The sequence below is a fragment of the Paroedura picta genome, chromosome 1 (genome assembly GCF_049243985.1).
Source record: "Paroedura picta isolate Pp20150507F chromosome 1, Ppicta_v3.0, whole genome shotgun sequence".
NCBI lineage: Eukaryota > Metazoa > Chordata > Lepidosauria > Squamata > Gekkonidae > Paroedura > Paroedura picta.
The window spans coordinates 144,370,413-144,396,046 of NC_135369.1; the positions used below are offsets into that span (position 1 = coordinate 144,370,413).

Here is a 25,634-nt window from a genome sequence, read left to right on the forward strand (position 1 = left end):
ATACCTGATCTAGTAGTGAGGGCTGTTTTTTCTGAGATAGATATAAAGTGCAAGATAACAGAGTACAAAACAAATTGGTAATTTGCTTGTTATAAAAAGGGAAATGTTCCAAATATGACTTTTTCGTTCAAATACACGTAATAAATACATTATAGTTTTACTGACAGAAAGAACTAGGCCCAACTCCCATGCATATAAATAGGGAAAGTGATGTTTTCTTTATAAAGAATATAAGTTATGTGTGTTTTTTGTACATGTTTATCTATACTAGAATGTAAATTACAAAACACAACTCTGAATGCTTTACATTCTCAAGATTCTACTTTATAGCATTGACACATCACTCATGATATAGCAGGACTGTATGTTGGAACTCCTTCCTGACTCCTACACTTTTAAAAAAGGTCTGAATGTAACATATATACATGCAACTACATACACATGGGACTCTTTCCGTATGTTAGCGACAAATGGGCATGAATGTTCTGCTCTAATCTTAGTAGAGGCTCATAGTTGGAACATAGTTGGAACATATCTGTAACTAGCATTCATGATTCCAATCTCTCTTCCACACATTCAATTAAAAACTGAAAGGGCTTTAGTTATATTGCAAAATATTAATGTTTTTGTTTCCACAATCCATTATACAGGCTATTCCAAGGTTGGGGAGAGGGCGTCAAAATGGGATAGGATTATACATTCTTACTTGCTAGACCATCATGCTTTTTGTATTGCTAGCAAAGGATGGACACAGAAAGATTATACAATTTACATCAAATCGATGCAATCTCAGGGGCTCCACACCATCACACTTTTCTTCACACTCCTTATCAAAACACTGTGGTAAAACTAATATTTTTGACCAGCTAGCATTTCACATTTTATTGCAAAAGTGGAAGGTCAACACTTACAGCTTCTCCTGGTTCTCCTCTGGGTCCAATTGATCCTGGGGGTCCCTATGGAGTAAAACACAAATCAAGGTTATATTACTACTATCTTTAAGGGCTAAAGAATGGAACACAAAGCATAAGAAAACTATTATTTTCCCCCAAATTTATCTTTATGGCATAAAAATTAAATAAATAATTTCCTTTAATAATTTCCTTAATGTACAAATATGCAATAGTTCCTTAAAACTCAAACTGAGGCACCTAAACTGGCACCCGTGGATTGCACTAATGACTTGCGTAAGAGCAAAGTTACTTCTGCTTCTGCAGTGGAGGGAATTTTTGCAGATTCTCCCTTCTTGATGCAGAAACAACTTTGGGGGGAATCAGCAAGAAGGAAGAGGATATACAGATGTGTTCTGTGAGTGGAGTTCCTCTCACAGTTATCTGGATTCATTCAGCTCTTGTGATATCTTAGTCAATGCCTATGCCAGGCTTTCTCAACCAGGACTGTTTCCACACTGGGAAATTTGCTGCCCCATGTGGGAGCACAAATCCAAGGCAAATGAGGTGCACTGGGCCAAATGCTCCCCCATATGGGAGCAGGAAGAGTTGAGACAACCTCTATAAACACCTAGTTTATAGTTTATCCTACACCTAGGATCCACCTAGGATCCACCTAGGTAATTATCTGCTCGTCAGCGTGACATCTGTAGCTGGCAAAAGTTTGGAACAAATAATCAAACACTCGGTTCTTGAGCAGCTGGAACTGGGAGCTGTGGTTTCTAAGTCAAGAAAAAGTCGTCAGAAGTCACCTTATCTGTTTTTTCAAGAAAGTGACTACCTTGGTGGATTAGGGGAATGCTTTAGACATAGTTTACTTTTGATAAGGTTCCACATGATATTCTTGTTGACAGATCGTACCCAAAGGGTACTTATTAATGGTTCAGCATCTTCTTGGAAAAGAGTGACATGTATAGAGGAGGGCAACAAAGATGGTGAGGGGCTTGGAGACTAAGACATATGAGAAAAGGTTGGGGAAGCTTGGTCTGTTTAGCCTGGAGTATTTAAAACGGTGCCACATGGAGCAGAGTTGTTCTCTTTTGTCCCAGAGGGATGGACAAGAACCAATGGGATGAAATTAATTTAAAAGAAATTCCATCTAAACATCAGGACGAAGTTCCTGACAGAGCAGTTTCTCAGTGGAACAGGCTTCCTCAGGAAGTGGTGGGTTCTCCATCTTTGGAAGTTTTTAAACAGAGGCTGGATGATGGATTTGATGGGTTTGATGGAGAGGCTGATTTTGTGAAGGTTCAAGGGGGTTACAGTGGACAAGTGATAGAGTTGTGAGTGTCCCATATAGTGCAGGGGGTTGGACTAGGAGGTCCCTTCCAACTCTATGATTCTATGAACCTGTACCCCAGTGCAAGGCCTCCAGTGTGGAAATGGTTCAGGTCACTATTGCAAAGCATTCTGGTACTGAAATCCCTCTGCTGAAAACTGTGACTATCACTAAAGCTCTATTAGAATGAACTCTGGTGATTTTTGGCAGTGGTTTATGAACCAATTTCTAGAGTGGTTGATGAGTTAAGGGGTTTGAAATTCCAGTGTTGAAGCAGTGTTGAAGCAACCTTTCCTTGGTTTGAGATGGAATAACAAACAAAAACAACTTCTTTCTAAGTCTGAAGATGGGTTAGACAAGAACGAGCACAGAACCAGTTGCCAGTTGAGATGAAGCAATTAGATTATATTTGGCAAAAACTATCTTATATCTGTGTAGAGAAACCCAGAGAGGGGGATGGGGAACCAACATCACCTAGTTTACTGGACTGCCTATCGGGGTATATTGAGGGTTGCAAAAGAACTTAAGACCTCTGAGGCTCAATTGAGTTAGGGAAATAGGCATCCTTGAGGTTGAAACAGCTCTCACTATGCACCACGCTGAGCCTCTTGGGATCAATGAACTCGGACACCCCAGAGATTAAATATGGAAAGAAGTCTATCAAATTTCTTCAGAACAGTGGTGTACTAAGAGTAGAACCTAGCTCTTCCTTAGTAGGGGGGTATTTCTTCTATTGACTGTTTAAAGCCACCGCCTGCCACATAGCAAGAAATACAGAAGGGGAGTCTGTCTCATGATATATGAAGGCTAAATACATTATTCTTAACCAGCAGGTAGTCCAAGATTGGTGAGATCTTCTTGTATGGAAAATGCCAACAGTATGCCAAATAGGCTAAGAGCTAGCCATGTATAGGGAGAGAGCAGCTGAAGAATCCATAATTCACTCCATAGAATTCAGTTTTTATCAGTAAAGAGGCAGTAAGAAAGGGAGGTCTCTGGAATCTTTTATTTGAGATGCTTCAGGTAGGGATCAATGGTATATCCAATTCACCCAAGTTAGAAGAATCATCTGCACCCTCAGCTTTGTAAACTTCTGACTGTGGTTGCTCCATTTGACATTCTGGTGCTCACAAAGGCAGAAATATACCTGTCATGCTTGATGGTGGATATCAACTTGCACCCAGCCTCCTGACACCACTAACAGGCAGTTTGTTCTGACAGGAAAGAAATGCATCACAAAAAATTGCTGACAAAGGCTATCTACAAGAAAAATGTGGAGACACGAGAAAATAGAAGTAAAAGTGCAATAACTCACGCAGCTGGAAAATTATGAGCGAAGGTCTTTAATCAATGCTGCTTCAGCAGCCTCTGAAAGTTTACTGAGAGGGAAATCACAAGTCATCCCCCTTGGGAATATGTGGCGGCACATCGGCTTGAAAGGGCAGAAATGTTCACACTGAAAAGTTTAGGTCTAGAAAGTTTTAAGGATTTCAGCAAAATATTCAGAAAAACTGTCAGGAAGATGTGCATAGTATTATTTGCTTACTTTCTTCATTTACACCCTGCCTTCCTCTCCAATGGGGGCCTGAATTGGCTTATTCTCCATTTCGAAGGACATGAATGTTACAAACATTGAATTGTACTGTAGTGATGTCTGGAAATCAGTATTGGTATGAAACAGAAATACAAAGTTCTGAAATATTATTCTGTACAGTTTACCAAATATAATGCACATACTTGTAGGCCAGGACTTCCAATAGGCCCAGGAGAACCAGGCTGTCCAGTTTCACCCTAAACAAATGTTTTCCAGAAAGGCAAGTTAATTTCTACATAGATTAAAAAATGCATTGCATAAATCCTCACAGACTGTATGCTAATGATTTTCTCTGCAATAGAGGCTATTCTCTTTAATGCTTTTGGTTCCCAGCATGCTAAAGATGCAGCTTGATACCAGTCAAACCCCAGGCCTACTGAAGTCAGCAAAACACTCCACATTGGATGCTGACAAAGAGACCTTGAGATCGTGATCTCTCCTGCAGAACCTTCAGCAGGCTTTGGAACCTTCAGCATTTTGACAGGGTGTACGGTCACGATTTTATATATATAACACAGGTTGGGGAAGTCAGCTGTTTAACCCCAAGGTCTATCTGCAAACAATCTATGCAATCATCAATCTGTAAACCGCTCAGGGAGCGGTATAAATAAAAGAGTAAGACTAAGGGGGGTGGGCTGAGTCCAGGATAGAAACAGGGGCCAACAATTGGCCCCTTGGCCCCAGACTGACAAGAATTCCAGCCAGTCGGGTGAGGGGCCCTCACCAGGACAGAACAGAGTTCTATCCTTCCTGACCTGCCCACCTAGCCTACCCAGGGGCAATCTGGAGACATTGCTGCCAGTCTGCTCCTGATCACTGCAGGGAGAGGAAGTCAGTAGGGCTGCCAAGGGGGATAAGAAGAGAAGCTTGGACAGGCTGCGCCAGCCCTTTTCACCCCAAGGCTGTCCAAACTGTCATGTCCAACTGTAAATTGCCTCAGAATCCTGACAGAGCTGGCAGGAGGCTGGTGAATGTGCTCCCTCCCCCTCCCTTCAGGCCTGCTGCAAAGGAACCTTTATTAGCCCCTGACTAAGGTGTTTCCGAGAGCAACGCAGGGGAGCCTCAGGGCATGGGGGTGGCCATTCCTTTTGAGGGGGGGATTTCTCCTTCTGCCAAACAGCTGACAGGGAGGCCACAGAAAAGCCCCTTCTCACTTAAAATACTACTCTGGCCGGGGGTTAGACACAGCCAAGACATGTGTCTTTCTTCTTTGCAACTCTCTGCAGATTTGAGGCCACTGCACAGCGTTATTCTGCAGATGAAACGATGCTGTTGCAGAGGTTCTATTGTCTCCTGTTTCATCTGCACAACAATCCTGTGCAGTAGGCCTCAAGTCTTTCAATTCCATAACAACCTGTGTGGGAGGCCTTAAATTTTTCTTCTCTGCCACAACCCTGTCCAAAGTAGCCCTTTCTGCTTGGGGGCTGATCTTTATACTATGAAGATGAGCTGTAATTCCAGGAGCTCTCCATGCCCCACCTGGAGGTTGGCTACCCCTGGGTTGGAAATATTCCTTGAGTTTTGGAGGTGGGACTTCAAAATCGTACAATGCCTCAGAATCCAGCCTTCGAGGAGGCCGCAGGTGCGCTTCTGGCCCTGGGGACCAAAAGCACACCTAGCGCCCATTGTATTTACAAGTACAATGGGCTTGGTCCCTAGTAACCTACATAAAGTTAATGATACAACTGTATAATTATAGTTTACTTATGCAGGACCTTTGTAAGCAGAATATCCCTAGGTAGATTTCCCACAGTTCTAGAGGCAAGAAGGGAGAACCCAGTAAGGAGATACTATCTTACTTCCCCAAAGCTGGAAAACTATGTAAACTGGACATCTATCATCTGTTTACCTGTAATGGCATAATTTTGACATCCATGTAACTTATAAAAATGCCCAAGGAATCTTGTCAGTCAAAGTATATATAAAATATTCAAATACGCACATGAAAGCAAGTTTCAAATCTATCTATATCTATATCTATATCTATATCTATATCTATATCTATATCTATATCTATATCTATATCTATATCTATATCTATATCTATATCTATATCTATCTATCTATCTATCTATCTATCTATCTATCTATCTATCTATATATAGAATGAAAAGAGATCACAATGAAAGGTTTCAACACTTACTGGATCCCCCTTTTCTCCTTTTTCAGAAGCATCTCCCTATGACAGAGTGCAAAGTTTTAAAATTTATACGGACATTTGAATACACAGCAATCAGCCAATTAATGAAAGCTAGTTTTTAATTAACATTAATATTAAATTTAAGAATTATACTGGTTTAATGAAATGTAACACAGACAACAAGCAGGGGGTCACAGAACCTTGCAAGGAGCACCTCTGTTATCTGCCCTCATGTCTTCATAAACTCTTTGTAAACAATGACCAAATGGAGCTGTATCAGCAACCAGGCCAGGGCCTCTTGTGTGCTGTGGAACCCGGAAAGACTTGCAGGGACTACTTCATTTCCCCCTCACTATTCCTCTCCCCACACTATTTTGTCTTTCCCTCCTCCTGGCAATCCCTACATCTTTACCTATCCATTTTAAATGGATAACCCCGGTGTTAAAAAGTTTTCCTGGCTGTTCTGATTCCATGCTGGTAAAAATGCTATTGAAGGATGAGATCCCTGAGTTGTCAGCTGTTACAGAAAAGTTCTGTGCTGCCTCTTGTAAAATTCATTGCCTCATGGTTGGGTGAATTTTCTGTGAAAAAAAAATATTGGGATTGTCCTATTTTATTCTAGTTTTATGAATAAGGGATTTCCCCCTCCTATTTTATTCTATTTGTTTCTATATTTATATTTTATTATTGCTCTTTGTAATTTTCGAAGTATAAAGGACTAAGCCCAAGTTTTATTATCTACACTGAGTCTATTGTCCCTTCTACATGCAAGATACTAATATTAGAATAAAATAAATAAAAATAAAGCTATTACATATATTAAAAGCATTGTGAAGTATGTTAGACCAGTGGTCCCCAACCTTTATTAGGCTGGGGACCGGCAGGGCATTGGGCCGCGCCCGCAGGGACTGCGCGGGCCATGCCCACGAGCCGCGCCCGGCCGCGCCCGCGGGCCGCACCCGCGAATCGGGCCGCGCCCGCGGGCCTCACCCGTGGATCGGGCCGCACCTGCGGGCCGCGCGGGCGCGGCCCGGCCCTGATTCCCTCTCCCCGCCATCCCCGCAGTAAGAAGCTTCCCGGGCCGCAAGCCTGTGGCCTGGGAAATTTTTTACTGCGGGGGGGGGCGGGGAGAGGGAGCCGCGGCCCGGCGCCATGGCCTTTGCGGCCCGGCGCCGGGCCGCGGCCCGCAGGTTGGGGACCACTGTGTTAGACTATGTGTTGGTAAGCGGCCTAAGGTCATCCAGCAAGCTTGCATGGCAGAGTGGGAGTTTGAAGCAGGGTTTTCAGATCCTAGTTCAACACCCTAAGCACTGCCTAAAAGTATAGTCTAACAATGGTACCCTGATGGAATTGAATCAGCAAACTTTACTATCCCATCCAATCCTAAATATGCTTGCTCAGAGTAAAGGTCTATTGAGTAGTATGCAAGTTTAGGATTGCAACCTTCAATTCCGTTCTCCTGCAGAACACAATGACACTTCTTATGTTACCTCATTGGCACCTTCCTCAGACTACAGAATTAATGTAAACTCGAATGTGTTTGGGGAGCCAAGAACTTGCCTACTTCCCATGCTAGCACTACCTCGTTTTGGAAGGGAAAATGCTATACTGAAAAGTAACTGTCCATGCAGTATCTTAAGATTCAGTGGATACCAATGTAGTGCAAATGGATGCGACATTCTGACTGGAGTACTGGTTATTTTACTTTTTAAAATGGGCTCTTTTACTTGTGACATGGCAGCTTCCTCTTATGAAAAGACCATTAAAAAAAAAACCAACCCAGAAATATATTATAAAAAGCATTGGTTGTAGCTTCAATTGCTGTAGCATTTCATAATTTATCTAACCACCCAATTAATCCTGCACAAGATGCCCTGTAGCTTAGGATCAGTTTTTCAACATCACTGTTATAAGGAAGAGGACAGCATCACAATGGTTTAAATCATAATATTAAATAAATATTATAAATATAAATATAAAAAATAAATATTAAATAAAATATTGTTATTGGTGTGAACCCTAAACTGTTTTGGGAGCCGATCTGGATGAAAATGTATAAGTAATAAATAAATATGTAAAGCTGCTTTTAAAGGTTTCAGCTGGAAAGGGCAAATTATGTTTAACTTACTTGATACGCAAATAAATGCACCTTCTGCACCCCAGATCTCTGATTAATTATTTACCTTTTCACCTTTTGTGCCTTTCAAGCTCATTTGTTCTTGATGACTCTTAAGAAAAAGGACATAAACTGTCATCGTCAGGTAAAGGCAAAACATAACTTTCCTATGCTGCCTTCTTTCTAGCTACCTTATATTGTTTTCCACAAAATATGACTAAAATTCAGGTCATACTGATGACAATTCGAAAATACTTTTATGTCTGATTTTCCATTGGAACAGGAGGGCCTGCATTCTGAAATTTTCATAATCAAAACCTTTTAACATATATATCGACTGCTATTTTCAAGTGATTGTGTTTTTTTAAAAAATAAATAATTCCCAGAAGTTTATATACTAATTTATTCTCCCTTTGTAAATAGCCACAAGACTACAATTGAGTTGATCATAGGTGAAAGATGAATCGATGGCTCAGGACTGATTCACATATGTGCAGAAACTACTAAGCAACACATTTACTTAATTCACGTCTGCACTGCCCATTCAAAAGTGCTGGGGGTGGTTAACTTTGGCTAAGAACAAAGCAAAAATAACCACATTGAACAAGACTAAATCAATCAAATTGAAGTCACCCCACACACCCAATTAAATGTCAGCCTTTTGAAGAAAGTTTCACAACTCTTCAAGGAAGCACATAATCTTAATATACAAGTAGATCATATATTAGAGAGCAACAATTGCTTCTTCTGTCTTTTAAAGAACGTACAAGTAGGATCACTAGGTGTGTGTGTGTGTGTGTTAAAAGTATTTCTACATACCTAGAAAGGGCAGCTGTTTACACAGGGTGAGGAAAAGGGTTAACCCCTCTTCTCCAATATTGTGGTTCTACTCCAAATCCCCTTTACTCTGTCTACTATTTTAAAAAAGATAGAGCTAATGCTATCATGGAGCTCCAACAACTATAAAGAGGGAAAGAAATTTGTCAGCAGGCAACATAATGGTCAAATAATTTTTATTGTCTAGTTTTATTTGTCTTATCTCAGGGGCTCAAGCCCTTCTGATCTGTAGAACTATTTTCAAATTCTACTACTGCGCATTGTATGCTGTGGATTGATTTATCACACAAGGCAACAGTTTCATGAAGCAGTGACTTTTGATTTTTCTAATAAGGTTTCCAAGGAGGGCCAAGTTCCAAAATAAAATGAAGTATGATGCTTTAGAAGCTCTGCCCAGTTCCATTTGCTTAAATATATTTGCCATGAAAAAAAAACACAAATTCAAGAAATACAAGGTACACTTTTTTCTTTGATGAACTTCTGTTCTATAATGCAGATTACATGTGAAAGAAATGGGCCTACCCATAGAATATAATCATTATGAAACCTCAACAGCTCAGCCACACTTCAAGGACAGGGCACAGCATAATGCAATACTGCATGTTTAAATTGATTTAAAGACAAAGCAGTTATTTAAAAAATCAAGCTTAAAAAATATAATTTTAATGTAAATAATTCCCCTGAACTTGGAATAGGCTGGATTAGAAATCAATAATGCATTAAAAATTAATCAAGTTACTTCCACTAAAAATGGACAAGCTTATCCTACGCTTCATGGGCATTTATCTCCTCAAAATTGCTTTCCTGACATCCTTCCCTGATTGACCATTCCATTTTTCCAACTTTTAATAGCATATTTGTTTTTGCTGCTGCTGTGTTTTATCGTTGGTATTTTACTGTCAACATTTGTTTTATAGGTTTTGTTTGATGATTTATCTGAAGTCTTTTTATCCATGTTGGATACTTAAAAAAAAGGGAAATAAATATTAAAATAAAAGTATATCAGAGAATCCCTCCAATTATGGACCCTCTGCCAACTAAAACCAAACACAGGTCCTTTCTTTGAACTGTAGAGAAACATCATCACTCTTTAATGGGACAATCAACAATTAACAAGCAGGTGGACAGTTGGGCGGACAGTTGGCTATTTATGCTGGCAAACAGGCCACAGCAACAATGTGTTGGCTAACAAGGGGCAGGAGCCTAAACTTTTCCTGGGTCATCCGAACCTTAAGATACTCTAACGGCACCCTGGATATCCCATCCCAGACCTCTGCTGGGCCATGTGATCCCTTGCCATAGAGTCTACCTAACTAAAGATCAGCCCATGCCACTACCTGACCTTGAGCTCTTTGGACCTATCTGTCCATGTTGGCAGCACTCAAGGCTGATGCCTCTTCCTGAGGCCCCTCCAACTGAGGGAGTACCATCCCTCTCCCTCTTCTCCTTTCCCTTGTCCCCCGCCAGCTGTGACAAATGAAAAAGATTTGCATAAAATTCCCAGCACAATGTAAACACTCAAGAAACACATTAACCGTGAAGACCCAGAAACATAGGGTGAGAAGGCGGGATGCTGCTCCCTGGCCTGCGGGGGAGGAAAGAGGCCACCTGAAGCAGGTGGTGCTATATAAGCGCCACGCTTAGCTCCTCCCTTCCTCCACAGCTTCTGATGCGGAACCTCCCTGCCACGCATGCTCAGCCCTGCCAGGGAGTGTCTCTTGAAGTGCACCATCCCCCTCTGCCCCACCCCATCACTGGTGGCTGTGGTAAGCCGTGGCCGTGCTTTCCTACTTCCCTCATCGCAGTAGACAAAGTTGTGATACAGAACTATGTGTGGACCTGATGTTTAGGTTGTTCCTCACTTGAACATTAACATGCAGCTTGTCTTGGCCTCATGCTACTTTAAAAAAAACGGAATAGACTGGGGAGCTTAAAATGTAACTGCTGCCTTTCAGTGCAATGAAGTACTTCTGAGCTCTCTTTTAAACTCAGCACTTAGCAATGCACGGCAGAGTGATTTTCAAAATGGTATGAACATTTTATTTGCTCATTAAAAGCACCATTGGAAAAAAAAAACATTTCTCTACATCAGACTGACAAAGCAGAAACGAAACACAATACTTTTAAGAATGCATATACATTTTAAATATTGGAAATGTTTTCTAATGGGAATGTTTCAGTTCAATAAATCCATTTAGATCAGGTAACTGGTTGCATACCCTAAAGAAAACTCTAAATGAGAACCTATTCAAAAGGTATCGTGGGCTCTGCAAAGATAAAGATGAGTATTTGAACCATAACATGCCTGGTAACTGACAAGGGTGCTACAAATCCCTACAGGGGAGCTCATAGGAGAAAAAACAAGGGCTAAAAATATGAACTAGCAAACTGACTGTTTGACTGACTCCTATTCCTCCTATTCCTCCTCCCACTGGTTGCTACTCTTTCTGCCAGAGGCAACAAACTGAGGTGCAGTAATACTATATAAAAAAAAGAACATTGCCAATGTTGATGTTTAATTGGTGGGAGACTTCTTAGGCATATGGTCTATGCATATAAAGGGCAACTATTCATTTTAGTAATTCCTTAATATCTAAAAATGGACAACATTTTTTTCTGTGCCCCCACCCCACCCAGTATATTGCTTCAAGTTTCATTGATCTATCCCACAGCTTGAAGGGTTGGATCAGCCCCGCTTTGTCTGAGAGCTGGAGTTCTGGTTCCAGAGAGTCTAGATATTTAAATCTGAAGTTTGGATTGGTAAATCATCTCTTCTATCAGCCTAAATACTAAACTTAGCACTCCTTTCCTGGCTACCGGCTCACTTGAAAATAAGTAATTAAATGCTTCACATTGGACAGCTGAGAGGAAGAGTATGCTAGTGTACTGTAAGAGGATTTAAAAGATGATTAATTTCTTTTTTTATATATAAAAAATATTTAGTTCTTGAAGGCAAAACAGCTGGCCCACATTTTGCCAGAAGATATTATTTGGGAAACATGAGAGGACTTAGGAATTTGTAGAGCCTTGTGGCAGTGGGAAACATGAATCTCACAGACAGATGCATCTCAAACCCAGAGGACCTTTGCTATGGCTCTTATAACCTGTCTCAGAGTTAAATAATGTGAAATTAGGAGGCTGCTATAAATAGTGCCAAATATACCAAGAATTATTCTGAGAAATAAGGAATGCATAAGGAAGAGGAAAATCCCTGGGTAAACACATTTTTGTAGTGGTACCAAGTGTAGTGAATGCAATGGATTGATTGCTTTCTTCATTTGCTACATCACCACTGACTCCTCCTCCTCCTCCTCCACTGGTGCTTGAGGTAGCTTGCAAGAATTCATAAAACAAATCACACTATCATAAAAGTCCATGCCCATATGAATACAATTGTAACGCTTATTTAAAGATTTCCATAAACACCCATTTAAAAAGTCCACTGGGGAAAGGTTTACATTTCTAAACTCCAACAGCACCATAAAAACCACAGAGATTAACTAAATGAACTCCTAAACAGGAAGATGTTTGCTGCACTAGTTATGAAAATAACCTGTGTGCTGAAAACCCTGGGGATCCACAGGAAGGATCAGAGATTTCTCAGTGTGAAGAGCATCAATGGTGCACAAATTCTTACAGGAAGAGACACACATAATCACGGACCTGTCTCAGAACCTTCCATCTTGGAGATAGATTATTGGAAGATTAGTGGCAGAGAAACTCCAGAAATTCTTGGATGAGATATATGTCCTTGGTCTTTTTCAACTTCATTTTAGGCCTGGGTTCAGGACTGAGGTCTTAAGTGTTGCTTCTGCATGAACTCCATCTTAACATGAATAAAAGCAGGGCCCTCTATTGTTGTTGCTAGATCTGTTAATAGGTTTTGATATGGTCAACCATGCTATACTGATGAGATGCCTAAAAGATGGCAGTGGAAGATGTTGAATCCCTTGGGAGCTGACTAGTGATGGTTGAGTGCCACAAGGCTACATGTTATCTCCCATGTTGTTTAATATCTGTGTAAGGACCTTTAATGAGTAGGTAAACACACCAAGTGTTATCAGTATCGATAACTAGCTGGCTGCTGCTGTCTCAGTTTTGGTCCAGTATCTCTGAATGTGTTGGTCAAGTGGCTGAGGAAGAACAAAACAAAACTGATTCCAGACAAGACAGTAGTGATGCTGAGTGGAAGGGGCTTGCTTTTCTTACTATTAATGGCATGTAGCATTTGCTGAAAGCATTTGTTAAAAGCATATACATTTTGCTAAATCCGGGTCTCCTGTTGGAAGCAGGTATACATGACAACAGAAAATGCTCCCCCACCCCAACCACATCTAGGTAGCTGGCTCCCTATTTGCAAATTATTTATCTCGCCATGCTGATCCATGTTTCAGTAACCTCAATGCTAGATTACCCTAACATTTTCTACATGGTGTTGCCCTTGAAGATAATCTGGAAGTTGCCACAGATGCAAGGTTCAGCTGCCCATTAGTTACCTGGGACTATATCACTCCTATTTTGAGGTCCCTTCATTGACTATTGGTTGGTTTCTGGGTCTAATTCAAGATGCCTGTGTTCAGCTTTTAACCCTTTCATGACCTAGAGCCTACATATATGAAGGACCACCTCTCTGGGCATATTTTCATATAGCAACTTAATTCTTCCTAGCAAGGTCTCCTGGCAAAAAGCATCCTAGTCTAAGGCACAATTGGCAACAGTCTGGGACCAAGCTGTCAGTGGTTTCCACGTTCATCTGAAACAGCCTCCCAGAAGAGATCAGGGGGTTCCTGCACTTCTCACTTTCTGACAAGCCTGTATAACTGAGGCCCCCCTCCCTGATTTTTAATGTTTTACACCAGTTAATGCTTGTTTTATCAATTGCTTTTTATGTTGTCATCTTGGATCCTGAGAGGCTCAGAAGAATGGTGGATTCATAAAGATTTTAAATTAATAAACTATAAATAAAAAAAATAAATTAGCAAGAGCTTTATAGAACTTGCTCCCCCACCTGTGCTTCATATGTGATTGAATGTCAAGGGGGTAATTTAATGCCTGAATGGCTTTGTAAAAGTTCTCATGACATTCCATTCTCTTTGTTTCCTTCCACATATAAAAGAGACATAAGTACATGAAGTCATGTGAGACAGTAAGCATGCATTGCCTTCATCTTTGTATAGGTGCATTAAATATCCATACCTGGTAATACAGTCCTTTAAAGGAATCTGGATATCCTGGCACAGCTGGAGAGCCCTAGAATGAGGAAAATACTTACTTTATAATTTAGATAATATTTGTGTCTACTTGTATTTCAAATTAATATTTTAAATTCCATAAAATAGATGATTTGTCATGTTGAATACAAAAATATTGGGAAAATATCAGAAAATATATTCTTAAAAAAACACTCTGCTGAGTCTGAGAATTGAGAACCATTGAATTATACATTATATCAACAAAAATGTAATTAGTTTCATTGCTCTAGCCAGTTATCTCATTGTCAAAAAGATGTGCACAAAAGAACCTTGTAAGTCTTGCTCAGATATAGCATATATATATTCTTAGTAATTAAAGATACAACCCTGTAACAATTTCTGTAAGACATGCCTGATATCCAAGCTTACCTCCGGCACTACCAAGAAAATTTTTAACTGTTAACTATATCATCAACCTTGGGATGGGTTATTTTGATTGTCAGCAGCTCTTCAAAGTACTGGATTGATTTATTCCTTTTAATTATTTATAATCCACTGTCCCCCCTGATGGGGGTCCCAGTGTGGCATTCCAAATGGCTTCTCCCTTCTCCACTTCTTCTCTCCCTTCTTCACAGCCACCAGGCTGTGATGGTGCTTTAAGTTAAGAGTGTGGGATGGGCCCAAGGCCCCCTGGGAGGCTCCGGAGGTTCGGCAGGGAATTCAAACTCAATTGTCCCAGGTCCTAGTCTGACCAAGCCACACCAGGGAACATATTCATACAAATCATGCCCTTATGTCCCCGTTCCATTTTTTCTGATCCTTTGAATTGCATTATTGTGCTTTGTGGCTCTGAGGGCTTCTCCATACAGTTTATAGCCTAATGTCTGTGGGCTTCCTATTGCCTGCACCTCATACTTACATTCTTCCTTGATCTCATACATTGAATCTTGACTGAGAGGCATTCACAAAAGAAAGCAAAATGACAGTGCAATTAAAAGTATCACGAAAACAGTCAGCCTTGGAATTATCCCCTTTTCAACTGAATTCTAAGAAGCCTTTTTATTTCGTTTAAGAAAACTGTCAGTTTCAGAAAAGAGTGAACTGTCCTGGGAGACTAAACAAGCCTCAGCAAAAGCTCATACACTTTAGTAGCTGACTGTCCCAAGAGAAATATCCTGAGAAAACTTCCCATTCTGAGACGGTGTAGTCAGGACATGCTAACAAGATTCATCATAGCGGAAGCCTTCTATGACCAAATTTATAAAACTTTCAAAATTTATAGATATGTAAATAGATGTCATTTTGAGAACCAAAGGAAACAAAACAAATGATGCCAGCAAAGTGATTTTGAAGGGGAGAAAAGATAAGTTCAGGAAAAAAGGGACACCACCTGCTGTTTATATTGATTTAATCCAGGTATAAAAGTTAGTTTCTCTCATGCCCCTGAAAGGCCCCTGTTTGTGGCTGCCTTCCACTGTCTCAGTGGAGGGTGTAAAAACCAAGGTTCTTCCATGTGTCAAGGGTCCGCTGAGTCTCAGAATGGGAAGAGTTAAAAGTCACCCACGCCCTCTGCCTCCCCGGTTAGCTGTCCTAACAGAAAAAGAGAGAACCTGTCCCAGTTAACAATATATTTATATAATCTATATTTTAATGATAAATGAAACAACCAGAACGGACTCTAGATTTTGTTCCATTTTCAAAGTAGACCAGAGTAGAACCAAAAAGGTTAATGTCTCTTGAGAACCCAACATTGCTGGATGGGAAATTGCTAAAGTGGAGCAGGCTGTTAGCAATTGCTTACTGAGTTTCATGGTTGTGAGAAGGCTAAATTGAGAGTTGATGAGATTAGTAGCACTTTTCCAAGAGACTCTGTTGTCCCAAAGATATGCATTCCTACATTGGGAGGGGAGAGAGGTGCAACATGCCCTGTAATCTCACTAATCTAATATAAAAAGCCCAGGTAAATCATGGAGATCTGACATCCGGCTGACCTCCATGTTTTCTGCTTGGGAGCAGACCATGTACTAGGGTTGTGGGATTCGGCCACTAAAGCAGCCGTTCCCTCCCCTAGCAGCCAGCTCCATGCTGCAGGTGGCGGGAGGTGTGGGTGCGCCGGTCGACACACGCACACAGGCATGGAGCTCTGTTTTTTGTACCCCCTTTTTCCTACCAAAGTGTCTTACAATCACCTTCCCTTCCTCTCCCCACAACAAACACCCTGTGAGGTAGGTGGGGCTGAGAAAGCTCTGTCAGGACTGCTCTGTGTGAACAGCACTAAGGTCACACAGATAGCTGAGTGGGGAATCAAACCCAGCTCTCCAGATTAGAGGCTGTCACTCTTAATTACTATGCCATGCTGGCTAAATAAATAAAACAATGCCTATGTGAGTCAGGATCCCAACCAACATTCCCATGCAGACATCTCTTATTCTAGCCATTGATCTATACCATAAAATCTATAGATGAAGATTCTTCATTACAAAGTATATGGTTATTTGTTTCGTTATCAATTTGTATACCACCACTATTGACAAAAGCCACCTTGTGGCAGTTCACAGAATAAAATAATAAAATTACCATATAATGCCCCTCCCCCATAAAAGCCCCATACAAACAAATGAACAACATACACAATAACAAATGGTGGCCTACTTAGGTTCTATAGCCCTTCTGAACCCAACCTCACTGTTTCAGCCTATGGGTCTATGCTGATGACCCTAGGCAGAGATAACCTGGGGGTCTTGATCGTTAAAAAATAGAGTGGGATTCACAGATCAAAAATCTGTTCACCGGCCTGGCCTCAACCAAATGCTTGACAGGAGAACTCTGTCTTACAGGCCCTGCGGGACTCAGAGAGCTCCGTCAGGGCCCTCATTCCACCAGGTTGGGGCCAGAGCCGAAAAGTCATAGAGCGAAGAGCCCTGCGAGGGGCATAAGCAGACAAGCAGTTTCTCAGATAGGTAGGGCCCAGGCCCCATGTAGCCTTATTATTGGAAGACCAGAACTGATATCAGACAGAATACGGTAATTTCATTCCCACTGTTTTCCCAACAATCATCTCTACAGGCAATAGTTTCTGGAGTGACATAATGTATGATAATAATGGTATTTAGAAATAGCCATATGGAGCACAAAGTAGAAAAATAAGCTCAAAAGTTTACTCCTACACACACACACAAACACAGACACACACTTATTTCTAACATAATTTTACTTTCATGAAAACTTAAGAAAAGCCTTGCTGGATTACATCAGTCATACAACTAATTCAGTATCTTGTCTTCATATAGTCGCTAACGAGTTACTCTGGAGGGCCAATAACAAGGCACAGAGGCTGAGGCCTTCCCCTGAAGCTGCTTCTTGTCATTGTTATTCTGAGGTTTACTACTTCCGAATGTGGAGGCTCAAGGAGTTACCATGGCCAGTAGTCATTGATATACCGATCCTCCATGAATCTCTCTTATCCCCTTTTCAAGCAATCCAATTCTGTGGCTGCCACTTCCTCCTTGGGCAGTGAAATCCACATTTTAATCACTTGTTGTATTAACAGGTATTTCCTTTTGCCCTTCCTCACTATAAAAAAGAATGTCGGGGACTTGTATCCAAGGACATATGCATTTCTTTCTATTTCAGGCCTTTAGGTCTACAAAGGTGCCCTCTATGATACAGCTTGAAACACTGACGCTTCAAACACCTATTCTGTGTCCTTATATCATACACCAAGCCAGGCATCAAGATTAATTCTAATTTGAAGAAAGAATTATGTTAATTTGAAGCAATAGTATGAAGAATGTGACACTAATTCAGTGATTTTGTTTTGCCAACTAAAGTCAGATGGCTGTCCTAAGGCAGGCATAGTCTGGCTCCGGTACATCATGTTGAGAAGTGTCTTAACAAAGCCATAAATGAGGCAAATATGAAACGACAAGGGAGTGTGATTTGCATTTTGACACTGAAGCCTTTCCCAGAAAGCTCCATCTGTTCCACAAGAGTGCAACAAATGGGCAAGCACCCAAGTACCCTTCTGCTCCTTGCTCACATACCAAAAACATGATTCTGCAATATTCCTACAAAGGCCTCTCCTGAAATGCCAAAAATGTAATATTTTTGAAGGACAGCTTGCAAGCTCATTTGGTTGACAGAGGTGCTGATTTTCCCTGCGAATGGTGGCAATCCCTGAAAGGGGGTCCTTTCAAAACTCACTACAGAATTTGAAAATTTAAGAGGGGGGCGATTGCTGTAAGGAATCCTAAAAGTTCAGCACAAGAAGCAATTCAGACACCAGTCCAAGTCTATGGATGCAGGGCAGGTAATCCCTATCAATTTGGATAAGCACATTTTTCCCTTGGATGAAAAAATGGATGCTGCCCCTACGAAGAGGACTAAAGACAAAACTATGAGTTAGGCATAGGGCAGGCTACAGATCATTTAGGAACTCACTGACTTCCACAGTGAACACAACAGTGGGAAGCTTCTCTCATAGAATCATAGAACCATAGAGTTGGAAGGGACCTCATGGGTCATCTAGTCCAACCCCCTGGACTATGCAGGACACTCACATCCCTATCGCTCATCCACTGTAACCTGCCACCCCCTTAAGCCTTTACAGAATCAGCCTCTCTGTCAGATGGCTATCTAGCCTCTGTTTAAAAATCTCCAAAGATGGAAAACCCACTACCTCCCGAGGAAGCCTGTTCCACTGAGAAACCGCTCTGTCTGTTAGGAACTACTTCTGGAAGTTTCGGTGGAATTTCTTTTGCATTAATTTCATCCCTTTGGTTCTGGCCTGTCCCTCCAGGGCAAGAGAGAACAACTCTTCTTCATCCTCTATATGGCAGCCTTTTAAATACTTGAAGATGGTAATCAGATCCCCTCTCAGTCGTCTCCTCCTGTCATCACTTCTCCCCCCTCCTCTTTTGGCTTGGGAATGAGCAGGAAGTTGAAGCTGCAGCCCACTGTTTGCATTCTGACAGTAAATATTATCTTTAATGTAATTTCCTTTGTTATTTCAGCCACTAAATTTCATGGCAAAAACTCAAAGCACTGGGAGGACATCCACTGTAAAATTACAATTCCTTGGTTCTATGAGTACTGCATAGTACTATGGTTATGTCCAACATTGTGCAGCAGAAAGATTCCATTCAGCTTAGGCTTGTATTTTGCAAGAATTTATAGTAAAGGCCATCCATCCTGATATTTGATTCATGATTACATGGCTGTTTGCACCCTACATCAATATGCCACTGATCTTTCCTGTCCTGTAATAAAGTGACTCCGTGGTGCATCAAAGATACATACATCCACTTTGCCATGACACAGTACAACAAAGAAGTCCATTATGAGCAAGTTTATTCAGACCTTCAAGCCTCCCTCGAAGCAATGTGATATATAGTTATTCAAACTAAATACAGATTCCATAGCAAGCTTTGTCAAAAATTTCCTGTGTGATTTTTTATGGCTCACCGATCGGATGATCCCTGGGCTGCCAGCTGGCGGCTGACACCCACTGGGGGACCTCAAGGTGAGGGGAGTCGAGGGCACTGTTACCTCAACAGTATGATGTAATTTTGGTGGGGAATCCAGAAATGCTCCATTCCGCAATTCCTACTGAGAATCCATGCTCAGTTCCTACTGTGATGATAACCGAAAGAAGTTCATTATATAAAACATATTAAAGTAGTGCTCAGCAGAAGAGACTCCTTAGAACAGGGGTAGTCAAACTGCGGCCCTCCATATGCCCATGTTCTACAATTCCCATGAGCCCCTGCCAGCATTTGCTGGCAGGGGGTCATGGGAATTGTAGTCCATGGACATCTGGAGAGCCACAGTTTGACTACCCCTGCTTTAGAATATCCAAGTTAAACCTCTTCACCTCTTCTGAGCTTTGTAAGTGTCCTTTGTAAGTGTGCTTCCTCTTCTAGTTCATTGTTCCTAAGCATTCCATGCAATAGGACATGCATTATGAAACTAAATTCTCCCTTCCATTCATGGGTATTTCTGTTTCAGTGGAAGTGGAATGGATCAGTACAGTCGGATCCCGTCTGATCTCAGAAGCTAAGCAGGGCTAGTGTGCTGGCCAAGCAGGTCAGGTATGCTGCTGCCACAGCAGCAGTGCTGGTTCAGAGGAGTGACCTTGAGCTGGAGCAGCTGCTGAACACAGCCTGAACTGGAACTAGAGTTCCTGCAGCACTGAAAGAAGTGTCCCAATTAGCAGAGTTGTAAACAAGCCAAGAAGTCAACACCAGGGGATTACCAGAGTTGAGAGTGTCCTAAAGCAAACCGAGAAGTCTGAGCCATATAATCAAGGTACCAGTCACAGAGTTTCCAGATACAAGGTCAGGTTTCCAGTCCGGGGTCATCAGGAGATTCAAGGTATGCAGGTGGAGCCAGGCTGTCTCAGGTTGATACACAATTGCTTCCACAGCCTGTTCCTCTGGGGTCTGCCTTAAATCCAGTGTGCCATTTGTTTCAGAGATTGCTTCTTGCAAGCAACGACGCTGGCAGATTTCTGCCTATTCCATGGTTCTGTCTTAAATTTCCATCTGTACCTATGAGCTGGAGGAGGGGAGTCAGAACTGTCAATGTCTGAAGGCTGACTAATTGCCTCTGACTGAGCATTCTCCATCTGAAATGCCCTGCCGCTCGTTTCTGGCTGGGCTGGAAGCTGATTAATTTCAGGTGCCTGCACTGTCTCTGCAGACATGGACAACTCTTCCTCAGAGGATCTCTCAGAGCCAACAGGAGGGCTCTAGCGACAACTAGTACTGGGATGGAAGACCACCGAGAAAGACTGCAGAGAAGTCCATGACAAACCATCTCTGCTTCCCACTAGTCTTGAAATCCCCTTGCATAGGGTTGTTATAAGTTGGCTACAACTTGATAGCGCTTTATGTACACAAATACTTTTCTGGTCCAGGCATCCAGAAACCATGAGATCAACCTTTCAAAAGCCAGTCCCACTCTGATAACATCTGCCACTTTAAATGCTTTTGCAAAATTGATCCTTTATGCATACCACTGAAATGCTCAATTATATTACGTTTCTGTATTTTTGGTGTGTGTCTGCAAATGTAATGAAGATAACTGAATCGCAAACAGAAAGTAGCCCCTTGCTGAAGTTGTACTCTAATTATGTCCCCAAACTGCTCATACATTTTGGGGAAAAGGCAAGGAATATACAGATGCAATTGGACAGGAGTTAAATATATTCAAGGTACAATAAGACATCTAATTAAATTTTCATTTTGTTCCTAACCTAGCAGATGGCTTCTTAAGCTTTGTGCCACATCTGCCTTTACAGCCATTATGATAAGATTGCAAAGACTAATGGGCCACAACATGCTGTAAATTAAATCAATATAATGTATAAGATACACTGCTAACATATTGGTACCCTAAAATTTCTGGAAGTCTTTCACAGGATTACAGAAATAAAAATTCAAAAGCAGAGTCTATTCATCTAGTCATCTGGAAAATATTTCTGAGTCACCACTTCCACCCACGCCGTGCCTCCACTGGTAAATGGAATGTCCCCCCTCCTCCCCACAACACTGCAATGAAACATGGAGATTTCTGGTGTGGTTTGTTGAACAGGGCAGCAACCTCAAAGCGAAACTGCTAAGAGCCACAAGAAGCATGACATCTACATTAATGAGATGAAATAAACCAGGGGTAGTCAAACTGCGGCCCTCCAGATGTCCATGGACTACAATTCCCAAGAGCCCCTGCCAGCAAATGCTGGCAGGGGCTCTTGGGAATTGTAGTCCATGGACATCTGGAGGGCCGCAGTTTGACTACCCCTGAAATAAACCAATGATGCTCTTGCAAATTATTTTTAAAATAACCAATTTGACCAAACATTAGTATCTATTTTCCCCGCCCTCCAAAAGTCTGAAATACTCACAGCCCATCAAGCCTTAGACTTCCTATTTGTTAGTGCTGTAGTTTTTGTTGAAAAGGGGTGCTAGTACTCATATATACGGTTGTGCCAATTTCCTACAATTCCCATCTCCCTCTTCAGGTCTTCATTAAGCTGTTCCTGAGGGTCCACTCTGTTTTTCAGGCTGAGCCAGGCAGGCTGGTGCATGAGGATCAGGACTTGAGAAAGCCTTGAAAAAGGTGTTGGTCTTCAGCTCTGGTGATTACTGCCAGGAAGAAAGCCCTGGCTATAATTAAATTATTAATTGACAGTATTCATCTACTTTTGTGATTCTCGCAGAATGATAATTTTTCTAGAAGCATGGGAAATCAGCTTTCAAAAGCAAACCGCTGTTTGCTTAACTGTTCTTGTGTCATGGATACATGTATATTGAATTGCGAATAAATCAGAACTAGGCATAATTAATATGCATACTAAATAAATATTCCTACTCCAGGCTACCAAGAGGGGGGACTGAATGATAGAAAATTCTAGGGCCCATGTCTGCTGGATCCATTCAAAAGCCTTTCTATTTGTTTTACAGTTAATGAGGTCCTGGTTGCAGCCAATGGGGGCCCAGGAAAGCCTAAGCACAGTAAAAGGCACTTTGACTATCAGCTGGACTCCTGTTTCTGCAAGACTGAAGCAAACTTGCCTAATAGATGATGCAAAACAATTGGTATGGAGCCTATTACTGTTAGGTGAATTGAGAACTGGCTGGCAGATCGCACCCAAAGGGTGCTTGTGAATAGTTTGCCATCCTCTTGGAGAGAAGTGACAAGTGGAATGCCTCAGGAATCTGTCATGGGCCCTTTGTTGTTCAGCATATTTCTAAAGGATTTGAATGAAGGACTAGAGGGGGTATTGATTAAATTTGTAGATGACACTGAACTGGGAGACGTAGCAAACACTGCAGAAGTCAGAATCAGGGTACAGAATGATCTTGACAGGCTAGAAAACTGGGCTAAAATGAATAAAATGAATTTCAGTAGGAATAAATGCAAAGTTCTACATATAGGTATAAAAAATCAAATATATCATTATGTATTTGTCATCTTAAAAAAAGGAAATTGGGGAATACCAATATTAAAGAAGTAATTGTCCATTTTGTTTACCCAGAAAGTGTGCATAGCTGTGAGATAATATTTCTCTCCTTCCATGTGAGAAAAAGTGTCAGAGCATTTAGATATGGAGTTATTTTATTTGAAATAGACTGGCATGGATTGTTCCAAGCAACATTTTGGGTATTTAACTATTACTTCTTCAATACTGTTATTTGTCAATTTCCAATCTTCTGATGTGGAATCCCATGAAATGGAATTGGCTACATAGTCCTGCCCTACAGAGAATGACAGAAGAGGCAGGGAGGTGGCCAGCAGAGGAGGCCGAGACAGTGGCTACGCCAACCCCAGAGGCCCAGGCAGCAGTCTCACTCCCTGTCTTCCGAGGAAAAAAGTTTTTTTTTCAGACGACAATCTCTTTTGAAGACTACCACTACATTTATTGTTAGGCTTTCAACTGTACAATAAGAATCAAAACTCATCAACATACATTTTAGGCCTATTACTAAGAAGGATACTCTTTCCAGGTGCAAGTCTGGAGATCACAGCTTTGTGAATTCAAGGCTACGTATTGGTCTTTATTTTTTCCCACATAGAATTTTTTTAACTTTTGAAAACATGATACAGCCATTTTAAACATGAGATTTTAAAAACAAAAAGAATTAAACTCTGACTGGGAAAAAAAATAAAGACCAATGGGTAACCTTGAACTTACAACACTATGATCTCCAGGCTTGTACTTTACTGACTGAACTATCTGATCCACAGTTTGAGGCCTATAAATTAAATACAAAAGGTTCTCTGGTGTGTGTGTGTGTGGGGGGGGTTTAAAGAAAGCAATGCAATTCTTTGGTAGATTTGTATTTTTTAAAAAGGAGTCCAATTATACTACATTCCCTTAATTAAAAAGAAACTGCCAAGAAAGGAACAAGGTGCAGGCTCTCAGCCCCCACTGCTGTATGAAGCACGTGTCTGGAAGAAGAAGAGAGAAGGAAGTGGCTGTAGGTAAGAAGGGCTCATGTTTAGTTCTTCTGACACTAATGCCAAACCCTGATTCTTATAAGACGTAAGAGGGCGTGTAAAGCAGAAAAAATGCTTTTGCAGTATGGAAGCTAAGACAAAATGAAGGTGGGAAAACCTTCCACTAGAATGGTAGCCCAGAAGTGAAAGCAGCTTTAAGACTACTCTCTCCTTACAGTTCCAAAAGACACCTCCTGCATGAAACTGACCAATGAGCAGAGACCAGCCAGAACTGCAGAAAAAAAGGAAGAAAAAAATCTTGGCAATCCGGTTATTCTCATTAGTATACAGAATTAAACTCTGCTATTTGGAGGACAAAAATCCAAGAAAGAAGATATGTGCAGAGTGTGGTAATAGGATGAAAATGGAATGTGAATGAGTTTCAATTCAGTGAGAACAGAAATTAAGCTGTGAATGCAGAAGTACCCAGGTCTCTGGAGGATATGTATAACTTGAGTCCCTCAAATCACTTATCTAAGCATTGTGTACATTTTTGTAATCTAATTTAAAATTTTAATTTGCTTTAAATCTCTCCTATGGATCTTTACCACCCCACTCTCCTAGGCAGGTGCTGGAAGCTTTAAAAATGCCTTGCTAATTAGTTTACAGATCAGTGAAAAGAAAGAGACGAAACATCTACTGCCATATGGCAGAAGACCTTTAAATGTTGCAGGATTAATGTGGGATGTCTAAGTATGTATCATACTTGTTTTGATCAGACCACTCACGTATGCTTCTGCAGCTTGCCTGCCTGCAATATTTCTGATAACTGACTGTTCCTATAAAAGCTATCCTATTTCTTAATCTGTGAGGCCAACTTTGAAACTTCAAATACTCCTAGCAAGCTATTCCATTTAAACTTTTCTATATTGTTTTATAAGGAGAATGTGACTGCAGAAACGGTAGAGGGAGCTGCTGCCCTATTTTAAAGAACACAGCCTCTTGGGTAGTTTCAGCGAGGAAACTAAGCTGTATTATGATGAGATTTCTAACACTGAAATAACAAAACAGTCTTAAACAATAAAAGAAACAAACAGAACCCAGGAATTTGGCATCAGAAGGAATTTGCAACTGTTGCGCATAATTACTGATTTTTTAAACAAACAAATATATACCCTAAGATACAAGAAAAAAATAGTCTGAGTGAAAAAACATGGCTTCTGTACAATTTGGATTTGTCTGGTGAGAATTAGGCATAAAATAAGTCCAAGTTAGCTGCCCTCTTTCCTCAGCCAGTTTGCTTTGAACCAATTATGTGGTGTCTGCAATCAACTGAAATGCTCTTAAATCATTCAACAGCTGCCAGAAACAGAGCCCTGGGCTGATAAACCTCAGCCGGAACAAACAGGGTTACAGATGGCCTAAATTTTACTACACAAATTCTAAATGCAAATTCAAGTCACAAAATGTATTAACTTTCTACTCAAAAGCTGTTTTACAGGTCTACAACCTCTTGCCACCACAGAGTCGTTTCACTATTAGGATTCCTGGTCAGCACTGGACCGTTCCCCAGAACTACCAGTCCCC

At 41.1% G+C, this 25,634-nt stretch overlaps 1 protein-coding gene across 3 annotated transcripts in view; it reads right to left on the minus strand.

The window, feature by feature from the left end:
* The window catches only part of COL19A1 (collagen type XIX alpha 1 chain), a 255,136-nt gene that overhangs the window by 64,336 nt on the left and 165,166 nt on the right, over positions 1–25,634 (minus strand). For all 3 annotated transcript variants that reach the window (XM_077307567.1, XM_077307559.1, XM_077307577.1), the window contains exons 18-22: positions 14,113–14,166; positions 8,147–8,191; positions 5,967–6,002; positions 3,967–4,020; positions 912–956 (exon numbers count right to left, since the gene is read on the minus strand). In XM_077307567.1, the coding sequence (XP_077163682.1) occupies positions 912–956; positions 3,967–4,020; positions 5,967–6,002; positions 8,147–8,191; positions 14,113–14,166 (234 nt within the window). The remainder of the gene's footprint in view (positions 1–911; positions 957–3,966; positions 4,021–5,966; positions 6,003–8,146; positions 8,192–14,112; positions 14,167–25,634) is intronic.